Source organism: Synchiropus splendidus, chromosome 8 (assembly GCF_027744825.2).
Source record: "Synchiropus splendidus isolate RoL2022-P1 chromosome 8, RoL_Sspl_1.0, whole genome shotgun sequence".
NCBI lineage: Eukaryota > Metazoa > Chordata > Actinopteri > Syngnathiformes > Callionymidae > Synchiropus > Synchiropus splendidus.
The window spans coordinates 10932749-10960668 of record NC_071341.1 but is presented as its reverse complement, the minus strand read 5'-3'; the positions used below and the strand labels follow the sequence as shown (position 1 = coordinate 10960668).

General features: G+C 44.1%; 2 protein-coding genes across 3 annotated transcripts in view; one reads left to right on the top strand and one right to left on the bottom strand.

Annotated features, from left to right (window-relative positions):
• The first annotated feature begins 243 nt into the window (after positions 1–243).
• Positions 244–9617, top strand: aasdhppt (aminoadipate-semialdehyde dehydrogenase-phosphopantetheinyl transferase). Of its 2 annotated transcripts, XR_008415691.1 has the most exons (8): positions 244–571; positions 636–749; positions 1869–1977; positions 2390–2511; positions 3053–3214; positions 4324–4386; positions 4463–4673; positions 9248–9617. XR_008415691.1 is itself a non-coding variant. In XM_053873036.1 (7 exons), the coding sequence occupies exons 1-7, from the start codon at positions 416–418 to the stop codon at positions 4619–4621; spliced, it is 885 nt and encodes a 294-aa protein (XP_053729011.1). In that variant the 5' UTR covers positions 244–415; the 3' UTR covers positions 4622–5682. The 2 variants fall into 2 exon arrangements, 1 of the variants encoding a protein (XP_053729011.1); XM_053873036.1 differs by lacking the exon at positions 9248–9617 and having other exon boundaries at positions 4463–5682.
• Positions 9618–14635: 5018 nt separating this feature from the next.
• Positions 14636–27920, bottom strand: part of gucy1a2 (guanylate cyclase 1, soluble, alpha 2) — a 36541-nt gene continuing 23256 nt past the window's right edge. Inside the window, exons 5-9 of the mRNA XM_053872823.1 lie at positions 25472–25684; positions 24878–25150; positions 23470–23613; positions 19211–19365; positions 14636–18606 (exon numbers count right to left, since the gene is read on the bottom strand). Coding sequence (XP_053728798.1) covers positions 18387–18606; positions 19211–19365; positions 23470–23613; positions 24878–25150; positions 25472–25684 — 1005 coding nt within the window. The 3' untranslated portion in view covers positions 14636–18386. The remainder of the gene's footprint in view (positions 18607–19210; positions 19366–23469; positions 23614–24877; positions 25151–25471; positions 25685–27920) is intronic.

Sequence of the window (27920 nt, the reverse complement as noted above, 5' to 3'; positions counted from 1 at the left end):
TTACGCTTGTCTAGCTAGAGTGGTTAAAGTACATTTCAGTCTGCTTACACGAATATAAGAATATTGATGTAGCTTTACCTGTGTGTGGGTATATTCTTTATGTGTTACAATATACATTTTATGTGTTAAACCTGTTTTCAAAACCTAATTTAACGACATTTTTATAGAACTTTGAACGCAGCACGGTCTCCGGATGCTGGCATTGGTCGCGAACCCTAACGTCACATCCTCCTTCTTCCGGACATGTGAGCAGCTTTCTGCAGAATGTAAACAACGGATTTCCTATGAAACTGAAGCGACAGTTTGAGCTAAACTATGACGATCTATTTGAGTTGGAAATTATAAATTGCGTTTTTAGAGTCTGACACATTTTGGCACGCTCTTCTTCATCGGTGGACAGGTGAACAAGCTGCCGATGACGGACCGCATGGGTTCCGTCCGGTGGGCTTTCCGCTGCAGCTCGTGGCTGCCGAGCCGTTCCGAGTGGCTGTTCGCAGCCCGTTGTATCCAACCCGAAGAGAAGGAAAGAATCGGGCAGTTTCTGTTCGCTAAAGATGCCAAATCAGCCATGGTGAGCGCGAGCCGTCACGGCTTCCGTATACATCTCAGGTCTAACGTGTCCCGCCGTGTCTCAGGCTGGAAGGTTGCTGCTGAGGAGGTTCGTGTGTGAGAAGATGCGTGTGCCCTGGTCACAGATCCACCTGGAGAGATCCCCGCGAGGAAAACCTGTCCTGGCTGCTCCGATGGAGGTGGAACATTCAACAGTCAGACCGACACAACACCAACACAACACAGAGCCTTGAACGAGATCGTCAAGACACGTTAATGTGTGGTGGATAATTCATAGTTCAACGGGTCAATTAGACGTTTTAAGGAGATTAAAATTGGCATTTGAAAGAAGAAAAAATGTGTCCCTTAAACGCCACTAAAATTCCGCTACATATTTATTTAGCATCTTCACAGTTGTTGGTAATTATTAGCTATATATATATATATTCAGTGGTACCTCGGTTCTCGACCACAATCCGTTCCAGACGGCCGTTCGAGAGGCGAATTGTTCGAAATCTGAATCAATTTTTCCCATTACAATGAATGGAAAAAGAAATAATGCGTTCCAAGCCTTAAAATAGTCTTTTGTCGGAGTGAATGTAGAGTGTCTGCTGCAGGTGCGCTGTTCCTCTATGTGTGTGGCCGCTGCATGTGGGAGGGGTTGCTGAGTGAGTGACGTCTCTCCAGAAGTGAAGAGGTGCCCGGTGCGTGTCCAGCTCTGAATGTGCGCTTCTGTGCAGTTTGGCTGTGACAAAGTCATAAACCAAGTAACGCTCTGTCCCAGACTCGCCTCATCCCTGTCCCAGCTCCAGCCCACAACAGGACATCAAACCCTGGAGTGAGCGCTCCAGCCTCGGAGGTGTGGAGAGCGAGCACCTCCCCTGTTACACTCTACCACGGTCCAGTGTGGAGACAGGAAAGGTTTTACACCTCAGTATGAGGAAAAAACAGCCAGTAAATGTAGCTAACGGGACACGTCTGCATACAGAGGCTGCGTTATACACAATAGCAAAGCGTGTTGTGGGTCAGCTGATCGGTCTGCACACTTTGTTTTTTCCGGCTTTTTTCGGGGGCGTTCGAGTTCTGGATTTTCGGTCGAAATCCGAAGCAAAAAAATGTTGAAATTTTTGTTCAAATGCACCTTTGCACCTGTCATGCACTGAACATACAGCTAACATTATTTCTGGAGAGCTTTGTAGCTCTATGTCAAGCAGTGTTTTAAAGTAAATACTGTGTCGAAGTAGAAATAGGGTGAGCATTCATCTTTCCATGCTTTACTTGAAATGAATTCTGAGATCTTTTTTATTGTCTCCTTCCAGGACTCCAGACGTTGGAGCTTCAACATCTCCCACCAGGGCGACTTTGCAGTGTTAGCTGCTGAACAAGGGCTGCAAGTCGGTGTGGACATCATGAAAACCTGTCTGCCAGGTAAAAGTCAAAAGTCTGTCCATAGGATTTCTGCATTGTACGTTTCATTCCGTATTACCGCAGGCGCAAAGTTGATAAAGTAGTCAATAATAGTGGCACTTGATGAATAGATACACTTGCTAAATGTGTTTTTAATGGGCTTTAATAAGCCATGTGGAACAGATAAAGTCACATGTACGATCCTGTTATCACCACTAGATGTCAGTGTTGTCATTTCTACAGATTAAGTCAAGGCCAAAGTTAAGTGTCTGTCTTTTTCTGACAGTCACATGGTGTTTCTCTGACAGCTTTTACTCGAGTGTTTCTTATCTTTTCATCCTGTTGTTGTACACCCCTGAACTCCTGTTGATGTTACCTCATCTTCTGCAACCCCTCGCTTCACGCGTCTCCTCTCCATGTGTCTGGTTCACAGGAAGCAGTTCCGTGTCCGAGTTTTTCCGTATTATGACCCGCCAGTTTACGCCACACGAGTGGGCCGTCATCCAATCGGCCGGCTCTGAGACGCAGCAGCTTGCTGTGTTCTACCGCCACTGGGTAACCACGGCAACCGCCTGAATCGTCATCACGTTGCATCGCAGCCGGCCTCTTCGTGGCTGTGTGCCTGCTACTCTAGTGTATTTAATATCCGTGAGAGCATGCATTTTACTCTGTTTCTCATCTTTGACCTGCTGCATCGTCTCCGACTGCAGCTCCGCTCTGCTGCTCAGGTGGGTCGGAGACAGAAGTCGCCCCTGCGCTATCATAGCTGAGCTCACCGGTTGCCATAGCGATTAGCCAGAGTTGGTTTGACATAGTTGGTTACTATTTCAAACACACCAGGTTATTCATATAGGCAATGATTTCCAGCTGTTTATTCCTCCACTGGGGGGCATAACACACACTCATATACTTTATCAGTGCAGTCCTGGGCTTTGTCCGCCTCCTCAGAAGGAATATAACACGCTCTATGTGTTTCACTATTCAAGCTCAAAATAACTGAAGCAGCCTCGTCTGTTTTTATGCATGTTTAGAAGATGCTCTGCCATTTTAAAACGGTCGGGAAAGGGCTCTTTACGGAACTGTTTATCGGTGGCAGGCGCTGAAGGAGAGCTTCATCAAAGCCATCGGCACAGGTTTGGGATTTAACCTGCAGAGAGTGGAGTTTCACCTGCCAACGGAAGCGCTCACGCCGGGTCGAGCGCTGAGACGAACCAGAATGCATCTGGATGAGGAGGAGGAAGGCGACTGGCTCTTCGAGGTGAGCCCCCAATTTCTTTCTAGCCTCTGAAACCATGTCAGTGTTGAACCGTGGTGTTTTCAGTGGATGTTTTTTTCATCAGAATAATGTGCAGTTGTACTTATTCGAAAGTATTAACCGTAAAACCTGTGGTTTCTAACAGCCCCACCACAAAAGCCAAGAAAACTCACTAGAGATTCAGTTCATTTCACGTTATAATCATTTCATTTGAGTGGGAATTCTCACCAGTTCCTTCTCTATTAAGTGATCCACACATGGCGGAGATTGGAACGTTAAGGCCCTGGAGTGGTCCTCCAGTGGTCCTGCAACGCTGTCAAGAGCTCAGACAAGTGCGTCTCTCTGTCCAAGCGGATGAATCATCTGCTGCAATCAGCCCTCGCCCCTCCGTTTCACCTTCCCGCTCTCCTCAGTCATTTCTTTTTCCCTCGCGCACCATATATTTACGTTCCTCCAGCCTCCCTCAAGTCCCTTCTTCAGACCCTCTTCTTGTGTCCGGCAGCAGAGATTAAAAAGGTTAGCACCTCTTAGCGAAAACCTGTTTCCCTGCTGTCGTCTGACCAGAGACGGTGGAGGCTTAATATTGCCTCAGTGTTTGTTCCCACCAGGGAGACGCTCATGGCTGATATATCCTGCCTCCATACATGAGGCTGAGGCCACACGTCACAAGAGCCACTTGTGGAGAGGAATTCTTTGCCTTCTATTTTCTCATCTGTCCATCATTCTGTCTGTTTCTACATGACACACTACATTTGCAACCAAGCCTCTCACTCTTTTTTTATTGTGTTCCAGGAAACACTGTTGAATAAATGTACTATTTCTAGTGAATGCCGTATGAGGCTTTATGTCCTCATTTTCAGAGCCCACTAGATGGCACTCTCTGCTCAGAAATGTTTGGATTTGAACAACTGTTTCACTGAAACATCACATTATTTTCCAAACCAAGAGCACCCCCTACTGTGCTCTGAAAATGGGGGCGCTGTTTCATGAAGCTTCATCAGCCTCAATATCACTACTCGACGCTATTATGGTTGGAAGATGTGATTCATTGAATGTCGCTGTCTATTGTGTCTGGTTTTCTGCTGAATAAAGTTGTGTGGGTGTGTGTGCAGGAGAGTTTGCTGGATGAGGACCATCACGTTGCTGTGGCTCTTGGACCAGCGGTGGCACCAGAGGTGAGACATTTTCGTGGGGATTTATTGGAGAACCTTTTATCCACTGACTTGCAGCTTCCTCTCCAAACCCTCACAGCTTCTGCCCCTCCACCTTCCGCCTCCAGAGAACTTCACCGTGTTGTCGTTCAGCGACCTCATCGCCGCAGCCTCGCCTCTGACTGAGGAAGACTCTGCATACTGGGAAGACTTCAAGAGAAAGGCAGACGCACCAACAAGGCAGAGCGACTCTCTTTGACACACACAGGACTCACTTGAAGCTTATCGCAGGAACAAAGAAAGAGAATAAGGTTTTTAATAAGAAATCTAAACATGGAAAATAGAATTGAAAGAATAAGTACTGGAGACGGCCACATTGAGCAGAAAGTATTGCTTTTTAAATAATGTACATGATGTACATAATGTTTGTAGATGAGTCCAGACATGTAAACACATTCCCTCCAGCTGGAGAGCGTCTCCGACTCTTCTGCTTTAATCTTGCTGAGGGAGGCAGCGAGGTCAGACAGGAATCGCCCCGGCTCTCCTCCAACCATTTTTAGATTCAAGTTTGTCAGGGGCAGACCACACCATCAGACGTGGGTGACTCTGTAGTCTTCACACGTGGTGGTGAAGGACCCGGAGGAAAAAAGGGGAATTCAAGAAAACGTGTTTGCAAGCTATTGTAAATAAATTCTGCGGAATTAAAATTTGTGTTTTTTGTACAATTTAAATGCAGTGGCGTTTCTTTGTTTGAACAGGGATATCACTGTCAAATATTTGAACTTCATTGTTAAATAAGTTTGATATGTAAACAATTTATTTAAATGGCACTAATATTGTGATTTTTTTTTTTGTTTTGAAAGATACCTGATAAAGACGGGTGTTTTATATAAGTCAGTCGTTCTGTTAAGTAAATAGAAGTAACAATTATATAACTTTTTTGTACGTTTTTTTTTTTTTTTTACTCCTGAATTTATAGTTAATTGTTAAAACTAAATGTTGCGTTATATATTCTGTGAATCTTTTTTTTGTGAGTTTTTATTTGTTATGTCCCTTTTTTGTTTTGTTTGTTTGTTTTGGGGGTTTTTTTCCCACTGCCAAATGAACATAGACACCCAAAAATGACTAAAAAAATTAGCCTAATTAAGTTGTAAAATTGTAAATTTGTCATATGAGAATCAGAGGGATAATGACGCTGGTTCAAGCTTGAAATTTAAAACATTATAATAATTATAATTGTAATAATTATTATTATCATTATTAATTGTGTGATTTTTTTTTATTATTGTTCTTTATACAGAGCTTTGTTTATTTGACAAGACAATTAATTCATAGATAATATTACAAAGTTTTTCATTTAAAATATTTATATTTTATTTAATTTAAAAATCATCTGTGTCACTGTGAATTAAAAACATTTTAACAAAAATATTTCATTAAAATGTCGAACAAAAAAATAAGCATAACAGTTTCTGGGTTTTGAAGATAATTGATTTTTGTACGTGTTTGTGTCTTGCCTTTTAAAAATGATATAATTTCAATACAATACAATATGATTTGCGACTTTCATTTGTTGCAACAGACAGATAAAGACAGACACTCACACAGCTTCATTGGCGGAGGAAACGGTTTGTAAGCTAACAGGACATCAGCTGCCACAGTAGAAGCTGTTCGTACAGTCGTGTTTGATTTGAGGAGAAGAAAGAGAGACTCTGCATCTGATTCCAATATGTCTTGAAAAGACATCACAAGTGGACTTCTATCGCTTCATTCATCACTCTTATCTGGTTGGGTGGCATTGTGCGGGCGGACACTGAAGCGTCGCGTTGATCTGTGTGCGATCGGTGCGTCAGGAAGTAATAACAGAGATGGTTTCGGTCAGTTCCTTGCAGGGATGATGAGTTTCCCTCGCACACACGTACTGACAGTGAGGGATGACATTTGCTCTCCCGTCTCCTGCTGAGGAGAGCAAGTGGCCTAAAGACACACATGTGCCCAACTTCATCAAAATCACTGGCCTATTTTGCGTCTGGAAGTGGGACATCAGTGCGCACAGCCAAGTGTGTTAATGGGAGCGAGTCTGAAGTGGGGCACCGGCGGAGGGGCCTGTTGGAGGGCAGGGGGTGGGAGAGGGCGACCGAAGACTCCAGCTTCCTTGGAGAGAGGCAGGAAAAGCAGTAGGAGGTTAAACTCATGTCGGAGCTCATGAAACATTGAAAGTAGATGAAAAGACGACGGAGGAGGGCGCGATGAAAGGAGCCATTTAGGGAGGGGAATTTCTCAAATAATCAAACACTTGGGCCTGAAAAGAGAAGCACAGTGAGAGGAAGTGAGAAGCCAGCGACAGACAGCACTTCTATAAAGGGATCCTCGTCTGCGCTGGTGTCACCGGATAACTGTTGATCCCTAAATCTGCATGAAATCACCTCCAAACAAACCTGCATGAGACAGAGTGGTTGGAATTTAGGAGACAGACAGCAAAGTCACACGCGCAGAGAGACAATATTTAACGGGTCAAATGGAGGACAACTGCTTTGGAAGCTCAGACGCAGATGAGTAGAAGAGGGTTGGAAATGTCATGGCAAATGGGACATTAGATGGATGGATGGATGGATGGATGATGCATGCATGGATGGATGATGGAAGGATGGATGTGTGGATGCATGGATGGATGGATGGATGGATTAATGGATGATAGATGCATGGATGGATGGAAGAATGAATGGATGGATTGATGGATGCATGAATAGATGCATGGGTGGATGGATGGATGCATGGATGGATTCATGGATGATGGATGGAGGGATGGATGCATGGATTCATGGAGGGTTGCATGGATGGATGGATCGAGGCATGGATGGATCGATGGATGGCTGGAAGAATGGATGGATGGATAGATGGATGCATGAATAGATGCATGTGTGGATGGATGGATGCATGGATGGATTCATGGATAATGGATGGAGGGATGGATGCATGGATGGATGGATGGAAGAATGAATGGATGGATAGATGGATGGGTGGATGATGGATGCATGGATGGATTCATGGATGATGGATGGAGGGATGGATGCGTGGATGGATGGATGGATGGAAGAATGGATGGATGGACGGGTGGATGGATGGATGGATGGATGCATGGATGGATTCATGGATGATGGATGGAGGGATGGATGCATGGATGGATTCATGGATGATGGATGGAGGGATGATGCGTGGATGGATGGATGGCTGGAAGAATGGATGGATGGATGGGTGGATGCATGGATGGATGGATAGATGGATGCATGAATAGATGCATGGGTGGATGGATTCATGGATGATGGATGGAAGGATGGATGCGTGGATCGATGGATGGATGGATTCATGGATGGATGCATGGATGGATAGATGGATGGATGGAAGAATGAATGGATGGATAGATGGATGCATGAATAGATGCATGGGTGGATGGATGGATGCATGGATGGATTCATGGATGATGGATGGAGGGATGGATGCATGGATTCATGGAGGGTTGCATGGATGGATGGATCGAGGCATGGATGGATCGATGGATGGCTGGAAGAATGGATGGATGGATAGATGGATGCATGAATAGATGCATGGGTGGATGGATGGATGCATGGATGGATTCATGGATAATGGATGGAGGGATGGATGCATGGATGGATGGATGGAAGAATGAATGGATGGATAGATGGATGGGTGGATGATGGATGGAGGGATGGATGCGTGGATGGATGGATGGCTGGAAGAATGGATGGATGGACGGGTGGATGGATGGATGGATGGATGCATGGATGGATTCATGGATGATGGATGGAGGGATGGATGCATGGATGGATTCATGGATGATGGATGGAGGGATGATGCGTGGATGGATGGATGGCTGGAAGAATGGATGGATGGATGGGTGGATGCATGGATGGATGGATAGATGGATGCATGAATAGATGCATGGGTGGATGGATTCATGGATGATGGATGGAAGGATGGATGCGTGGATCGATGGATGGATGGATTCATGGATGGATGCATGGATGGATAGATGGATGGATGGAAGAATGAATGGATGGATAGATGGATGCATGAATAGATGCATGGGTGGATGGATGGATGCATGGATGGATTCATGGATGATGGATGGAGGGATGGATGCATGGATTCATGGAGGGTTGCATGGATGGATGGATCGAGGCATGGATGGATCGATGGATGGCTGGAAGAATGGATGGATGGATAGATGGATGCATGAATAGATGCATGGGTGGATGGATGGATGCATGGATGGATTCATGGATAATGGATGGAGGGATGGATGCATGGATGGATGGATGGAAGAATGAATGGATGGATAGATGGATGGGTGGATGATGGATGGAGGGATGGATGCGTGGATGGATGGATGGCTGGAAGAATGGATGGATGGACGGGTGGATGGATGGATGGATGGATGCATGGATGGATTCATGGATGATGGATGGAGGGATGGATGCATGGATGGATTCATGGATGATGGATGGAGGGATGATGCGTGGATGGATGGATGGCTGGAAGAATGGATGGATGGATGGGTGGATGCATGGATGGATGGATAGATGGATGCATGAATAGATGCATGGGTGGATGGATTCATGGATGATGGATGGAAGGATGGATGCGTGGATGGATGCATGGATGGATAGATGGATGGATGGAAGAATGAATGGATGGATAGATGGATGCATGAATAGATGCATGGGTGGATGGATGGATGGATGCATAGAAGAATAGACAATGTCCTGAATAGATTCAGGACATTAACAGTAGTTGTACTTGAGCAGGTGGAGCAGATGAGGACAGCTTCAGCAGTTGTTACACTCACGTACTGCCTATGTTCCAGGAAGTCCATCTGGAGGAGAAAGAACAGGCTGACGCTGGACTCTGGAGGTGCAGAGTTGTGTATTTTACTCCTTTATTCAGCATCAGAAAACTCACCTGCTCAGCTTTGGCTCCCACAAACATGATGACATCGGCATTTCACCATTTTATTTGCTGGGCGCCACCAGAAGGCTTTTCTCACAGAAGTACATCCGCAAAACACCACCCTCGACTCAAGTCGACTGGTTCTCACACGCCGGAGGTTGCTGTTGTTGCAGCTGACAGCTCTCTGTGGTCGCTCGGTCCGCGGGAATGTTTACTGCTTTTAAATTGGCTCGCAGAAACTGTACACAAGGTTGTGTATGTTTGTTTTGCTTGCATGTCTGTGAGACGGGGACTGAGATGAGGATGGAACCGGAAGGAAGGACTGTCAGACTGTCAGACAGACTGTCTTGTTCATCTGATCTATGAATTGGATGCTGACTTTCCTACTTTTACAGGTCCACACATGCTTTTTTTCCAATTTTCTCACTGCCTCATAGCAGTTTAGTTTAGTTGTAATTTATTTATTTATTTATTTTCATTTTTGTATAGTCCCAGACAAGTGAGTTTGTTTTGGGTTTTTTTGCTAGTTTTGCATTTTTTCTTTTTTTTCCCTAGTGATCCTGACTTGTGATTCCTCCATATTTTACAACTTTGGCCCAGTAACCATTTTCCCCACTTTTTAAGAGACCAGAAAATGTATCATAAAAAAACAAAAATGGGAAAGAGGCAACTGTGACCATGATTTAAAATACAAATCAAAACAAGGAAAATTTGAATGGAAACTGAAACTTCAATACATGTCTTCACGTTCATTTGCATGTTGTAGAGTTGTAGAGCCACATAAGGGGTAATAACCTGCTTATTACCGTGTAACCCAGGCGGGAATCCTCTGTTTGTTTTCTCTCCTTCACTTGTGAAGAAGTTCAGCATTGCTTCCTTGTGACGGCCGTAGACAGCATTTCCCACCCTGGCAACTTCATGGAATCTCCCATCGCTCTCCCTGCCGCCGTCGCTGGGATTATGGATCCCCCTCATCATTGATGGCGACTGATTCGATTAGAAAGCCCTCTGATTGGTCGTAATGAGCGTCTAATGAGAAAATGGTAATGAAGTTAAAGTATCTTCCAGGAAGTGCGAGGAAACACACACATGCTCCCACCACTCTACGTGAAAACACACAGCGTAATTCAGTCATCATTTCACAGATGTACTCATTTTTGTCAGGCGACGTTTACCGTGCAGAAGGTAGTCGCACAATCCACCCAAAGGTCTGTTCAAATGTGGAGCAAGATGCATTTTCATAATCCAGTCAGACAAAAACACCACCAAATTCTCCAATTGTTCTGGATTAATGCAGATTAAGTAGGTGTTGTCAGGCAGGGAGAGAAAAAAATCAATCCACTTTGCTACGTCATCGTCTGGATTTAAGCAGGAGGCAGACTGGTCGGACAGCGCTGAAACTGAACATCCATGCGGAGGGCTTCACATGATCATGTGACTTTTGCCTCGATGATCTTTTAATTTGCATGGATCAACACTAATCCCCCAATCTCATGCATCTCTCCAGCACACTGACGGAAAACACCAGCCGGGCAGGAGAAGCAGATTATTGCTTGTTGGAGATAAACTGCTGCGGCTTTTGATTTTCACTCGGTATCATCCTGTTCCCGCCGGGGCACCGAGAGAGTCAGTCCAACATGTGGCTGGAGTATTGTGTTTTTACTGAGGGTGTGACTCACTTTTACCAGAATGCCTTCACCCAACTGCTGCTCATGTGGAGTAGAGTCCATCATTGTTCAGCTCAGTCGGAATTTACTGTGGGACAAGCATTGTATGTCAAAGGAAATGTGTCACAGTATTAGCAGTAACGCAGGACTGCCATTGTCGGGAAGTCAATCATTACCATTACCACTTTCTACAACTGCGTGTTTGGCCATGTGCGGTTTCAACAGGCGGGCAGCTCACATGTCAAGCTGCCGGCTACATGGAAGTAAAGCACAGGCGTGAGGAGAGAGATGCACGTTTCTAGCTGAAAATACAGCCACTACTTTGAAGCAGTGTCTGCCACAGATGACCAACGCGCAGAAATCACCGGTTAAAGAGAGTGAAATAAAGTAGCCTCGCAAATGTGTCGAAAGTGCGGACTCAAAAAACTATGCACCAGTTTTTTTAAATTCTCTTGATAGGTCAAGTTAAACGACACTTATGAAGGATTTTAGACTTTTATAGACCATTTTTTCTTTGGTGCAGGAAGAAACGGTTCTGATGTGATGCACTCAGGCTGCATTTTCTCTCAGAAGTCAGAAATAAAATCATCCTCGGCGCGACGGAGCGTAGAGGCGAGTAACAGCAGCCACTTAAGTCGCAACTAGAGATGTGACACGCTGAGACTTAAACTTCTGCCAAGTAGTTTAAAAAAAAAAAAAAATCCAAAAAGTAAAATAACAATAAAAATAATGGGGCATTCCCTACATGTTATGATTTAAATGACAATATATCACTTTTTTTTCATACTTGTTGCTTTTTGTGAGTGGTATTTGCTCCAATGGGTTCGAGTGTGTCAAAGCAAAACATTGAGTGTACATTCATATCACTGACATTGTGCTAAAAAAATGACCCCAAACATGGAAAAACACTGGACCCCCAAGAACTCCAACCTCAAAATTGACATAAAAGATATTGTTGAGGCAATGAGAGCTGTAGTCGGGGTCAAATGTAACTTGACAAGTAACTTAACGTAATCTGAGTTACTTTTGAATTCAAGTAATCAGTAAAGTAACTACTTTTTGAGGGAGTAATCAGTAGTCGGATTACTTTTTCAAAGTATCTGTGGCAACACTGGTCACAAGATTTTATGTTTAATATCATGATGTCATACAGTGGACCGTCCCACTCTCCTTTATGTGAGTAAAGATGGTGAAAACACGCAGGCCAAAACTCTCCAGGTGTCTGACTCAGGAGAGGGGAGTCATCCGAGGTAGGCTCCATGTTGAACTGTTCTGATCAGGAAGTGTCCTGCGCGCCTCCCTCGTCGTGTCAGGTGAGAACGACCGGCAGGAATCATCACCAGGTGGCACAAGAGACAAGATTGGCAACAGCAGGACAGGTGGACTGATGGAGCAGAGCCTGGAGGAGGGTAATCCAGGAGTGGATTCAGAACACTAGGAGTTCAGGAAATCATTTTTGTGGTGGAAAAACCTCCCCACTTCAGAGACATTCTAATGTTAATATTCAGTCGAGAGACAAAGAGGAGTGAGAGAATGACGTATGACTCATTCTCAGCACCTGTTAAAACATGAGGTGTAAATTGAGAGTGGTGTTTCGGGTTACGCCCCGCTCGTATATTCCTGCATCTGCATGTTAACAACCGGAATAAATCTGGCGTTTTAGCTAATGACAGGGTCAGAATAATACATTCAGCCCATGCTGCTAAAGCTTTGGGACAAAACTGACGCACCGAATAGAAGGGATTCTCCTGTGGTGGAACGCAGAAGAATTTGACATTGGTCAGCGATGAATGATTTTAGGAGGGATGTCATGCTCACTTCCGTCCCAAGACCCAAAGATAAAACACAGGAAGAAGGTAAGACCAAACCGAAACACGACACCCCAGTGTCTTCTGAAGTAGCTGATCCCCACCGGTCGAGGCAGCAGTAGCCACAACTTCACCGCTGGAACAGTAAAGAATCGCCGCACACCAAACAGGCAGAAGCTTTATACGTTTGCTGAACATGAAACCCTGTCGCCCCGTAATTCATCCCCTCTTCATTTGGCAGTGTGTAAACGAATCAACCGTCCTCCTCTCACCCCTTCATTCATTCCTCCTCCTGTGTGTTTACGTGTGATTTCCATTAGCATGTCAGCGTGTACAGTGTTACGCCAACACCGGCAAAGCCTGTAAAATATTCAAACAGCCAGCAGCCAATTAGCGTAATGGGGACGTATTTGCATATAGAAAGGCTAAAGGGCTGAAAAGATGAAGGGAAAGGAGGACGCTGGACGGGGTGGACGACTGAGGAGCAGAGCAGGAGGAAGCACGGGTGGAACAGAGCAATGTAATTGAGGATGACACTGTGTGTGCTGCGGGCTCTTGACTTACACTCCAGGATTTGAAATAGAAGGTGTTAAAGTGCACGGCCACAGCTGTCAACACCGATCAAGACATCTGCGCCTACAAAAGAGGAACCTGCTGGAGATAAGGAATGTGTTTGTTGAGGAATAACGCCACGGTAATGTGCCGTTGGAATGGAACTGGCTATTCATTCCCTATAGTAACGGTTGGAAATGCTATATACTTTGTGATGAACTCATTAGTGTACTGTGCAAATGCATGTAGTGACACAAATATCACGAGCCAAGTCCTAAGATGATCCGTACTTTATCGACAATGGTTGTTCATATACAAAGATTTTAGGGTAGGATGCGCCATCTAGTGGGCTCTGGAAATGATGACACGTTTCATGAAGCTTCATCTGTCTGTCACCAGCAAAATTAAACTACATTTAAAAGACAGTGTGTGAAAAAATATAGACATCGAAAAGACTGTGCTGCCGTAACTGTCATACGCGTTGCTGGGCTGCTACGTGCTGCGGTGCCAGACGTTGAATAAAAAAATAAATAAATAAGCATCTGCAGGCTGTATGTACATATATATATATATATATATATATATATATATATATATGCATTCGACGCCTTTCGTCTGGTTTGAGCACTGGCCCTTCAAAATGTTTAGTACATGAATAATACATAATGTGCGTTTAGCTAGTATGTACAGAATTTGTGTAACTTGAATGTTGCCACCTTCTGATGTTTCGCGTGGGTCTTTTTCCGTTCTTGAATGACTACTCAAATTAACATTTTAAAAGCACTTTTTATTGTGCATGAAATGTTCATTTACTCAAAAAGATTCTCTTTGTTAATGAAGCCTAGCCCTTGTTGATGATGGCACGCATTACATGGTTAGATACTCTGCCATAAAGCAGTGATGGGCTGATGAGGCTTCATGAAACAGTGTCCTCATTTTCAGTGTCCACTAGATGGCACTGTCAGCTCTTAAAATCTAAAACCAGTTCAAGGAAACCTCATTTTAAACCGAGAGCACTACCAACTGAGCGACTAAAATTGGGACACTGTTTCATGAAGCCTCATCAGCCCATCACTGCAACACAGTAGAGTCAACACAGACTGATACGGCACCTGTGCTGTATGTCTGCCTGCATGTTCCTAGACTGAGCTTGACGAATTAATAGCAAAAGTTGAACAACACTTTGGGCTCTGTTGGGTAGTGGTAGCTGATGAGGCTTCATGAAACAGTGTCTCCATTTTCTGAGCACAGTAGGTGACATTCTAGAGTAGAGCGTGTCATCCAGTGGGCTCTGAAAACAAGGTCACTATTCCATGAAGTCCATCACTACCATTGGGTTTAGTATGTATACAGACTATACTTAATAGGTGAGAAATGACTCGTAGAACACCTTGCTGAGGGTAAAAACTCCATCCCTTGAAGGGTCTAACTCTGTCTCACCTCTGTGTGTTTACTGAATGACAGTCACGGCAAGAATATACTGTACAAACTCTGCAACACAGGTACTCTCACAAATGAAGACTTCAAACTTCTACCAGTTGAAAATGATAATGAGATGATGTGTTTTGACATTTTCAACACTGAAATACGGCCTTTTCTGTTTTGTTTTCCACATGAAATCAGAGAAAATGTCAGTTATCGTCTGTGAGAGACAGAAATAAAAAAAAAAAAAGAATGATCGCACCAACACCAACACCAAGAAATATGAGCACCACGTTGTTATTAAAGATTCTGTGTTTTTATTTACACCATATAAGACAGACGTGGCCTCGAAGTCGACAGCTTCAAACAAGCCTGACCCATGTACACAGTCATTGGTGTGTGGGATCAGAGCCGGGTCCTCACGACACACGATCATCGTCTGAAACGCAGGTGATGCCACCGTTGTCGACAGCACTCGCTCCTACGTCAGCGACGAGCTCTCTGACAGACCAAAGAGTCCGGAGGTTTTGTTGAATGTCTTCCGTAGTTCCAGAGTCCGCTGGTGAGATGTGATGGAAGCTCCTCATTTCAGGAGAGAGAACTTTAAAGATCAGTTGACATGTCGAGGTCTGCTTCTTGAAGTTGTGGTGTATGAATCTCTATTGCATTGAGATGAATTCAAGTGAAGCTACACCATTTATCAATAGAAATAAAAAAAAAACATTGACGTAAGAAATGTGTTTTCTTCTATGGCACATACACTTATTGTGATAGAAGTAGAAATAAACAGTGTAACTAATGGATCCTAAAAAATCTGCTTGGAACAATCCATCCAAACTGAATTCACATGTTTTGGCACACAGGGAGGCTTTTTTTTAGAACCAGTGACAGACAGATCCAGCCACGGTGGTTGTTTTGATTCCTCTCGTGTTTGACCCAGATCAGCTCTGCAGCATAAAACCACGTATCTGATAACGGAGGACCAGAACCTGCAACGCCTCCACATCATCGCAGGCAGAACTTGTGTGGTCTGATGTTTAATTCCATGCCAAGTATCTGCAGATACTCGAGCGTTGGACACAAGTTGTGTGGGCGGGATGCTGGTGAACTGTTCTTTATTTAGCCGAGATGTTGGACTGAGGCTGCCGAGAAAGTTCGATCAAGAGAGCGCTACAACAAGGTATTTTTAAAAGTTGGAGAATATCAGCAATGCAGCGGTGCACGTTGTTGGTACATGAGAATCTGCTTTTTAACTAGTCACACTCGATCATATGATGCCATCCAAGATTATTACACAAAAATGTATCTGACTTCAGACAGAAAATGATTTAAATAGAGTTGTTCTTTATAATAGGACAAGGAGGTAAATGCATCACACATATATCTAAATGCTTTTTTGGCGTTTTGAATAGAAACTGCCATTGATCGACTTTGGCATGTGATTCCGTCTATTGAATCATTTTGAGCGCATGGAAAAATATATATGAGAAAAATATATATGAGCAGCGGCCACAAACACAGACACCCTTTCGACGCTCCTTTCCTCATGCTATGCTAGACCTGCATTCAGGGGCAGTTTGAATGTTCTCATGTCGCGTAGCTTATTGAATCAGGATGTATGTCGTCTTCACTAGACATGAGGTGACGTCTGGTGAGTATTTCGTGGACCGCTGGCCAGGAGAAGGTGCGATGAGACTTCACAACTGTGCCAAAGCGATCCTGGAATGCGCTGCACGAGAGAATTTGACACAGTTTGAACCTTGGACAGGAATAAACGTAGCTCACGCTGGTGATGTTTTGAAGCCAGATGTCCAAAAATAAAGGCGCCTCGATGCTTACATGCGCAGCTTGTGAGATGCAAATAAAATCGGAAGCAAGCAGAAGATACCGCTGAGATAGCTGCGTTAAAAAATGTATGTCATATATATATAACATCATGAAAATATAACTCCTGGTACTTCTGGAATAAAAAGTTTGATGTGAGACTGTGCGGTCACGGTGCTTCATCACATGTTGGGAGTTATGTGAAAAATCCAATCGCAGGTCTGGAACTATTAGACCCAAACCCTGGCCGCACAACACTGTCTCACAATCACAAACTGAGGTTCAACCAATAGCATGTTTCATGGCAATCTGGGTCCATTTGAAACTGAAAATCATCCTCTATAAACAGCCATAATGCTTCAAGGTATATTCCCACAGCTTGTTGATGTTTGATGGTTGGTTCCCTGCTAGGTTTCTTATATCTAACAACTCTGCCTCGGACGGAAACCCATGTGCTTTACTATCTAATATAATATAATATAATATAATAATATAATATCTAACCTCTCAATTTTGTGATGGGCTGAGCACAGTAGGTGGAGCTCTTGGTTTAAAAAAATTCCAAAGAATTTAGAGCAAAGAGTGCCATCTAGTGGGCTCTGAAAGTGAGGACACTGTTTCATGAAGCCTCATAACCACATCACTAGCTCTCATTCATACACACTGTTGTGATATCTTAAACACACCATCCCCTTGCTGTTCAAGTAGCATCAAAACATGGGTTTCTTTAGGAGACAGAGCTACAGTACGGAGAGATAACAAATGTGTGCAGTAGTCAGAGCAGCCGTGTGATGGGGACGTTCACTCATCTTTCTCAGTTATTCACTCCTGCTCAGTATGCCTGCTCACATCCTACCTCTGACATCATTTGTAGCATGGAGTGGACACCAGTCTCAAACAGACTTATACATCTGAATACCTAAGAAGCATGTATATTGATATTTCTCTTGGTGTTTTTTAATTGTCATGTGACTTAAAATGAGTAACTCATCGGTGAAAGCATATCCTGATTTGAGCGGTAAAAAAGGCACTGATCTGTGTATGAGTGTCCTAAACATGTTAAATGGAAAGGCTGAAGTTTTGTAGCTAGCTGGGGTTGAAAAGCAGGAAAATGAGTGATGGGCCAATGGGGCTTCATGAAACAGTGTCTTTATTTTCAGAGCCCATTAGATGGCGCACTCTGTTCAAAAATGATGTAAGATTTCATTGAGCTGGTTGGGCAAATCCAAAGATTTTTGAGATTTTAGGCTCTGAATTGGAGGAGACTGTTTCACGAAGCATCAGACGCCCATCACTACAGAAAAACTGAAGCACGCTTTGGCACCTTTCTTCCCACTAGGTCCACCTAGCAGCTCCCAGGGAGTGATGAAAAAGAGCGTCATGGCTGGAGGAGCGCTGGTGTAGGAAAATTCATGGTTCCACAGCAAGCATGAACACATCTGCCTCCATCATCAATAATGGAGAGTGCCTCCTTCACTGACCACACTTGATGATCCTCTGTTGGCAGGAGAGTTTGAGAAGAGCATGTGTGGAGCTGAGAAACCAGCTTGATCAAAACCGTGTCTTATAAGGTTCCGTCACTCATAAACCCCATCAGCCAACCTTGGCAGGGACACGTCCACGTGGGTGTGTTCAGATGCTGAACTGCAAGTCTTTTGAGCCGCAGGTCTCCCTTACTGAGCCAATTCTGAAGGCATGACTTGATGCACGTCCACAGATCTGTGAGTCCGATAGCCCACAGCTTCAGCTTCACCACGTGCTCCAGGTGCCTCTGTGTGAAGACCTACAAACTAGTTTCTCTTAGAAACATGGTCCCGATGCTGTAGGACACTTTCCTCATAGAGGCAGGAGGGGCGGAGCGTGAGCTGGTCAGCGAGGCGTGGCTGTGTGAAGTGCCCGCCTCCAGGAAGTAGCATGTCCCCGGAATCTCTTTGGGGAAATTCTCCGGGAGCTCCAGTCGAGAACGAGGGACGAAGGAGAAGGCTCGGTCATCCTTCAGCAACCTTAGAGAACAGAACACAAAACCCAACCGACGGATTAACGCTGGCGGTCTGCCAAGGAATCTCCTTGGCGGAGGTCATGAGAGAAGCTCTGGGAAAGCACACCTCTGCCAAGCAGCTTATTTCACACGAACAATAAGAACTCTGGCACCACAGACACATGAAGTTGTTCTCCCCAGAAGGTTTTCCTCAGCATGCAACATCCATCAGGTGTAAGACAGAGCACATCATACAATCTTAAAATTCCTCCTTAATAGTATTGCAATCTTGAAGCCAAACTTTTCATTTCACCTTTACCAGTAACATCCGACTTACGACCGGGATCGGTTCTGACCAACCGGTCAGTAAGGAGGCCCTATGTTCCTAAAGCACTGGGGAGACGCCTGTTTAGCATGTCAAGTCGTGCAATGTTTCGCTAGCTCTGAACAGAGCTCAGTAACAAAACCTTACGGGGTCCAGATGGTAATCCAGACCTCACTTTAGTTTCATGCTCCTATTGGCAACATTTCTTGTGAGTTCCACTGACACACCTTTATAAACGTGATGATATTTTGCTAGCAGACGGGCACGCGGTGAAACGCCAACAGGAACATGTCCTGATACTCACTGGTAAGTCGTGGGACTGACGTTTATGCATCTCGGGTGGCTGCCTGATTCAAACTTGCTGGCCAGGGTCACGTTGTTGCCGAACAGACAGTAGCGTGGCATTTTCACGCCGACGACGCCGGCCAGCACTGAGCCAGTGTGGATCCCGATTCTCAACTGGAAGAAATGAGAGGGACTAAATCATGTAAAAAGGAATGAATATGAACACGCTGCTAAATAGAGACGACAGAAACATACCCTCGTAGTTCACCTTTGAAACACTGTTCTGGATTGATCATGACTGCACACCGTTATAAAACAGCAGCATGATCCAAATGTGTTCATGTCAAAAAGGCCAACACAAGGACCCTTCAGTGCAAAGTGACCATCTCACTCACAGCCACTCGACCACAGCATTGATTTCCTCTGCATGCACAGATAAACACACACACGCACGCACACAGGTTCCACTTGATTTCTAATGATTTCCGTCAGCATCCCATCACTGTGGTAGCCTATGTAACGGCACACTGCGAGGTCGCCATGGCAACAGTAGACGAAGGGTGTTAGTGTGGTAGAGCAAGCACAGACAAACAATACGGGCAGGAAAAGAGAGAGAGAGGGGCTTCTAAAAATAGACGGTAAAACCTTCGACAGCCAAAGAGGACGATAAGGAAAATCGCAGTTTGGATGAGAGTCATGGTCTCTGCAGCGCCCCAGTTCACCGAGCAGTCGTCGCCTCTCTCTTCCTCAGAAGCAGAGGAAGACACATTAAAGATAAGAACTGCTGCAGCTCATCATGACTCAGCATCCGTCGCTCATGATCCAGCAAGGACAAGACCACTCTTGTAGGTGCAAACGAACACGATATGTAACAACCTACGACGTAGGGATTCACTGAACGTCTGAAAAAAGGCAACGGTCAACTGCCCCAATCTCGACGCCGAGAAAAATCTCCACTATCGTCCACTACCAGTGGTAGCATCACTAGATCCACATCTCGCCGCCCCGTCAGCCGCAGACCAAACAGGCGCGGTTCAACACTTGACTTGACAACCCATGTCTCAAACCTTTCTTGAGTGATGGGCCGACGAGGCTTCATAAAACTGTGTCCTCCTCCTTTCAGGAGCTCAACAGGTGGTGCCATTGGTTTAAAAATTCATAAAAAATTTTGTTCAAAACTAAAGATTTAGATCAGACTGTGCCCTCTAGTGGGTTGTGAAAATAAGGACACTGTTTCATGAAGCCTCATTAAGCCACCGCGACCTTTCCTCTTCATTTGATCATTTCTCTAATGTCCATGCTGTCGAAGTATTAAGCGCGGCAGGGTCCCACCGTCGCCATGGCGACGCTACTGTGTGATCCAGTCTGCATACAGTGTTGAAGTTTACGGTTCTTTTAAAGTGTTGGAGAGTGAGAATAGAACTGCAGTTTGCAATGAGCCTTCTGTTTACATTATCAGCCTGTTATATAATAGGTTTATATATTTTCTTTATTAGTATCGTGAATTTTAAGTCTGAAACATCAAGAAAAAATGTAAGAAATATTCAATCATCTAAACATTAACTGACAAACATGCATGTGAATATGTTCTTGACTATTTAAGCAACACTTTTTTAAAAATTGTAAAAACCACATTGGATGTTTTTTTAACATTTATTTTTATATTTTATTATGTGTTTGGCCAAGCATTTAAAATAAATTTAAAAAAAAAACACAATCAGAACCATGAGAAATGCGAACAAGAATCCCTCAAAGATAAGTGCCAGTCTGATCTGCATTGCTTGTGCGTCTAATCTCAGATTGTGGCCCTTCATCACCACCTCCGGTTTAGTTTATCGTTTTCAAAGACATGATCCTGTTGGCTCCATGGATGAAAGCAACTCATTCTCACCCTCAAGGCGTCAATCTGCAACTATTTTCTTGTGGACTTTTCACCAGAGTGAAGCCGGCGTTAGCACCTGAAATGACCAACACGGTGACTTCTCCAAGCTCAGTCAGTAAGGGGAGAGCTATGTAAGGTGCTGTATATACCAAGTGACATCTGTGTATAAGTAGTCATGAGCGTAGTCATGACTTGATTCCAGACGCCCCTTTAGGAACGTGACGCACCACTGAAAGTTGTTGAATTTCCACATCAACATTGGATGGAAAGTCCACCTGAAAATTGAGGATGGTTTGCTCCATGAAGTATTTTCATTGTCGGTGAACTCAGTATACGCCCTGATACCGATCTCAACAATCGCTATCAGGTGTGAATGATGTCTTGTTCATAGTGGGAAGCTGTCATTTGGGGAGGACTTCGAGCTATGGCAACCCCCAATTTAGCTTGGATAAGATGTGAGACACCAGTTTGCGTTGGTCCCCCATCTGTCTCTAGAGCTCTGCTTCCACCCATTTCATTTATGTGACCGGCGGTTCTCTCCCTGACAACTGGACCACCTGTTTTACCACCATGTGCTGCAGAACTGCAGAACCGCCCTTCAATGCGAACCAAGGAGCTCTGAGATCCCAATATGTAGAGCATAAAACGCATGACGTGAAGTGGTTTGGGGGTGACAGCAGAGCGAGGATGACATGGGAAAGCAGCAGAGAAGGCCAGCCAAGAGTGCTTTGCAAGGCCACTCTATTCTCAGATGCTGGACAATGTTTGGAAAAATAACAGATGTGTCCCGTCATTCATTATTAATTCTCTCACATACTCTCAGGTTTCAACGTTCATGTGTTCCAGAAAACCTCTTAACCAATCCATTTGATTATTTTACAGCAGTCATGATCAGAGGGGGTCAAGTACCCCAAAACTGCATAGTGATTTTTTTATTTAGAAAAGACTATTCTAGTACTGAGTTACTTGTTTTTACCGGTCACAACCTGTCAGAACATCATTCACCCTGGGAAGATGGCGATACAATGACAGGGTCCACAGTAAAATCCAGAGCACATTTCTCAAGTGAAATATACATTTACTGAAAAGCAGAAGCTACTCTCAGACGTACATGTGGGAAACAAAGAGGTACTTCAGTACTCGTGATGGATGAAGAGTAACCAGCCACCTGGTTTGCATCAATAGGAACCAGCAAACCCAGGCACAGACACAAAAGCACAGTGAGCATATTGGGTCACCTTGTCACAGCAGTTTGAGCAGACATATTAATAAATTAAACCCCTGCGTCATCCTTCATCGTATCAAAAGCTCATCATCCGTCCAGGCACTTTGTCCCTCTCTAATACTTCCATTGTCCTTGTCTGTCTCTTCTTGAACCTTTTCAGCTGTAAGTGACGCCATAAAACCTTTTTTGTTACCGCAGATTCTGTTTGAACAGGGGCCGTGTTATTGTTTTATGGTTTCTCTGAAAGGCCGGAGAGAAGACAAATTGCAAGAATTGAACGCTTGAATCTAATCTTTGCTTTTTGTTTTCCTTGGCAGGTCGTCCTGTAAAGTTCAATTTTCAAAGTGTCCGTTTGTAGTAGGGAGTGGTTCTCAACTGGTCAGAATTTGGATCCAATCATTGGCTCTCAGTGGCAAGGTGTGACCCAAATATCAATTGAACTTTATTCCTAATAATAATAAAGTCATAATATGATGTTTGATAACATGATATAATAAAAGCAGATTATTTTGTTGCCAAGGAAACTTAGGCTCATAACCTACTTTCCAGTTGGGTCTCACCTCTACATGGACTTGTTCTGCAGAGGAACGGGTGAGTGACAAACATTGTGGCAAAGATTCAATATGAGTGAACAATATTTGGCTCATCGCATCTTGCAAAACTTTTTTTCATGTGATATACTGACAATGAAAAAAGTATCTGACAAAAAGTACAAACTTTTAAATGTAAATTAACAACCAATTTCAGAATATTTATAATATAAAAAACATGACTGAAAATATAGAGATGATGAAGATGATAAAGATCATTATAACATTATACCTTTGTTACACTGACTGAAAATATAAAAATTGGAGCGTTAAAAAAACTGTACAGAGAATGGCAAACCTTTGATCAAACATGTTCTGACGCACGTCAAAATACCAAGTTTTTAAACACACACACAGGACACACAGTCCTGAAGAAAAAATAATTTTCAGAAATGACATGGAAAAGAAATCCCACGTACACAAAAATAGAAGAAATAGTCTCATTGGTCCGCCCACGCAGCGCACACTGGCACATGCATGAGTCTCCCACTGATCATAAATCCTCGACTCGAAGAAGCGCTGTTGTGTTTTCGAATGCTACAGAGCCTAGGTTACAATCTGAAGGTGTGATGAACACTCACCTTGATGGGTTTTCCGTCCGGCGTCAGTACCTCCTCAGAGAGTTCCATCATCTTCAGCGCCATGTGCGCTATCGGCCTGGCGTGGCTGTCGACTTTCTTGTGAAGTCCTCCTGCTACGCAGTAGGCGTCCCCGATGGTCTCAATCTGAGCGGGATAAAGAAGATTTGCTGGAGATGAAGATCACAGAAACGGCAGATTTATTCCGAATGTTTGAGGCTATAATTGGAATTCATGAGGTCTGAAAAGATTCCTATCTGACACAATCTGTGCTGAATGGGACACACAAGACCCAGAAAGTGAGGGCTGTAGTAGCTGAGCGTCACCATGACAATGGCAACAAGTGGGTGTCCTCTTCTGTCTTTCGTCTTTTACAACACACACACGCTCAGCTCCACGTTCTCACATCTGATAGATGAAACACCACTCATTCTGCGGGTTCATGTTCCAGACCAATTCAGAGAGACTGAACAGTGACTGAAAGACGAGGATGGAAAACAAGAGTCGGACGCTGCTCTCAGAAGGACAATATTGACACATCTTTGTTGAGCTCGGGCAGAAACGCCATTAATCAGCTCCTTTTTCCAAAACAACTGGACTGTAAGTCAGAGCAGCGCAGAGATCAGCACCAAGCGACAAGGAAAACCCAGGTCTAGCTTAAAACAGTACTCAGGACATATGAACACATGTTTCAAATCTAGCAATGCAATGCATGTGATAGCACTGACACACACATACAACAGTCTGCATGAAGGAAATGAAAGTGTTTCGCCAAGTTTTTCTGTTTGTGTAGGTGCTTCCACGTGTTTATCTTTATGAAAAAGGACCCATGACCGGATCCATCACAGCTCCTCATCCCAATGAATAATGATCACAAAAACTGTCAAAAAAAAGTGAAAGGTACTTGGCTGTTTTTTCATTTTATTGGAAAAAATATGTACATTTTGTCAGGGTCACTGTGTTTGACTTGTACTACAGAACTTTTCAGGGCCAAGACAGAGATGTACTCGACTGGCAATGTTTTTGCAAGACAATGAAGGTGATGAGAGTGAATGACATAAAAACCTTTCTCTGTCTCATTCTTAACTATGCTGATTCCTTTATTTTATTTTATTTTATTTGAAGAGCTTGCTGTGGAATATGAGGTGATGTTTTTGGACAGTGTAAAATACACTACAGCAGCAGGGCGGCCAGGGACCATATTCCTGTATTTTCATGGCCTCTGTTGCACATCTGCATTACAGTACAGTTCTTTGTTGCTGCGCTGTTGTATAGTAAAATTCTAACGTTATTTTCACTTCATAATAAAGTAAATGTCCTTGAAAGTGTGAGGTAGGTGAAGTGATCTTAAATCTTCACACCTAGGTGCGTTTACATTTTTTCTCCACTGGTTGTGTTTCGATCCACCGACCTTATAAACATCCAGGATCCCACACTGGTAGTCGAAGCGTGTGTACAGCTCGTTCAGCATGGAGATGACCTGCATGGGTGTGCACTGCGCACACACCGCAGTGAACCCCACGATGTCGGAGAAGAGCATGGTGACATCATCGAACTTGCGAGCGGGCACATGCTGACCCTGCCAGAGCTTCTGAGCCACGTCGCCAGGGAATATAGAATACAGGAGGTCCACCGTTCTCCTCTTCTCCTCCTCCAGCGCCTGGTGAGTCCGCTCTAGCGTGGCCTGCAAGATGAACACCGGCGATGTAAGGCAGATTACAGGAATTGAAATATTTCAACGCGCACTTGTGTTCTCATGTGCGGCTGCTCATGCGGGAAGTTGATTCATTTTTGACAGCAGCCGGAAGGAATAGTATCAGCGAGAGCGATGACGCGCAGGCAGATACACAAGATCGGGTCAAGAGACCTGCTCATGAGTACATTGAAAGTTAATTGTGAGTCCCAGGAGAGGCGCGCATGAGCGTCGGTTGAAAAAGACAAGCGTGAAATTTGATTCAGCGACACACATCCGATCGTTTCTCAGGCGGCTGCTCTCTCAGTCTACCTTCAGTTTGTCCATTCTCTTCTTCAGGCCGTCCTGAGCTTTGGCCTGCTCCCCGACCAGGATCACGTCCCGGGTGGCGTCGTGGATGGGGATGTCTGACAAGTGAAGGCCCCTTCCCATTAGCTCCTCCAGCTTATCGACGCGAGGCGAGCCCAGAAACATCAGAGAGCAGGACTCGGGCACGTGGATCATTTGACCTTTCAACTCCATCACCTGAGAAAACAGAGGACACAGAGCGATATTGCCTTTTTTATGAACACAAACATCCACAGCTGGGAAAACATGTTTTCGTTTTAGGGCTTTAATGTGGTTTTATGTGGGACGAATACGATCTTTGATACGACGTGCACTAGTCATGTTCTCACACCAATATTCTTTCAGCGTTTTCTTTTATTGGCAGAGAAACAATGTCAATAGGTGCCTCCTAATAAAGCCCGGTAACTTTCATTGCTCTTGTTTATGAACATTGAGGAGCCTTTTCAATAGCCATAGTGAAGAATATACACAGGAAAAACATTCATGGTGGCATCAGATGTTGGGAAAATACTGAAGACTGTGACTGTCACCGTATGTGTGCAATGCTAGTGCCACCTATAGTTTAATTTAGCACATGGCAATTCATTTTATTTTAAATGCTAAAAAAGCTATTGAAGTACATCGGTAGAATAAATGGAAAGCAATAATACTGGGTTAGAAAAAAATGAAAGCCTTCCCATGCTAGAAAGAGATGAAACTCTTTCACTCACAAGCATCCTGCTGTGAACATTTATGCACTAGACAGGCAAGTGTTCAATTGCAGTATAAAAACCACAAAAACCAAAAACTGTAGCAGATCAAGTACTGCATAAACTACAGTACACACTTCCATTGCTTTATTCTGCCATTTATTCCGCGTCTATCCCAGCCACACAGGGCGACACGTGGGGAACACCCAGGACACTTTAATGCATCTATTGACAAAGACGAAGCAATGACAATTACGTGTCATCAATAATCTTTCATATGTTTTTGGACTGTGGGAGGAAACCTGAGTTCCAAGAAAGCAAACACACTACACCTCGATTCACTTCAATCTATAGATACAGGTCAAAACAATGTGTGGGCTAGGATTACGTTTCCTGCTCCAAATCACAAAGAGCTACACTGGACTACAGTGAAGAGGGTCAGCCTTCTCCTATCAGCTTTGGTAGAGCATCCTCCTCCGACAACAAGCATATTTATTGAATCACAACTCTGGGAATGAGCGCCTCTGACACCACACTGAAACAGCCAAATAACGCAAGTCAGATTCAGGATAGGTGTCAGTAAGTGTATGTTGCATTGATTTAGCTTTCACTGTGATGCTGTCGGAGAAGCTTAACACATCAGATATGTCGAGAAAAAGCCTCGAAATATAGGTGCCCTACTTATTCACTACAACCCCCTTTACACTCCATCATCATCAACTTAAAGGTGGTGGTTGTTTAGTCTCTGTTAGGGGCCACATGAACCTCACACCCCACCGCTCCTTCTTTTAGAGCTCCGTCAACTCCTCGCATTTGTACCTGTCTTCTTGTCCCCTTCACTAAGGTCTTCCCTCTCCCATCCCTCCCTCTCACTCTCTATAGTGTCAGAAAGATTATTCCGCCAGTGAGCACACTGCAGCCCTGTTTTATTTATAGCACAAGGCTCTCCTAGGTCTGCATAATACATATAGTCTACATCCACACACACACACACACACAGCTGGGAGACACACATGAGGCACACACACACGTGAAAACATATGTGGATATGTGTAGCCAGCAACCCAGTGGACACTCTGGAGAATCTGATGGAGATGAGCTCATAAAAACACATCACTAAATGTTGGTCTGTGGCGGACAACGGCTGAATTAGCGTCGGCATATAAAGTGATTCTGTGTGTGTTCTTGCACTTCTATCTTTGTGAGAACCTGTATGAGTTTTCAATCAACAGAGTGAGGTTATGTTTTTTGGCCGGTCCTCACTTTGTCAAGCCTCATTCTGAGGGTTAAAACAACAAAATACCAAGGTTATTATATTTGGGTTTCAGTTTGGTTCAAAGTAAAGGTGAAGTTTAGCCATCTCTTTTAGATGGTTCAACATCAACATCAATGTATGTCAATGGCGGTCCTCACTGAGATAGGAAGACAAAGACGAACATGTGTGTGCGCAAAAGCAGGCGGACACACTTCAACACGATGTTGTATGAAAAGCGGAGAGAGAATACAAACTGCAGTTTCCTAAGGTTGTGTCTGGCCATGTGGGAGGGACGACATGGCTGACATACTAACAGCCATCACCATGGAAACTGAACAGTCAGGGAAGCCTGATAAGGGAAGAAAAAAGCAGCTTGTACCTGTGATATTTCCTTGTTGATCATTCTTGTTTCAACCCTGGACAAAAAAGACTTAACTGCCATTGTGAATATAGAACCTTCATTTCCTGT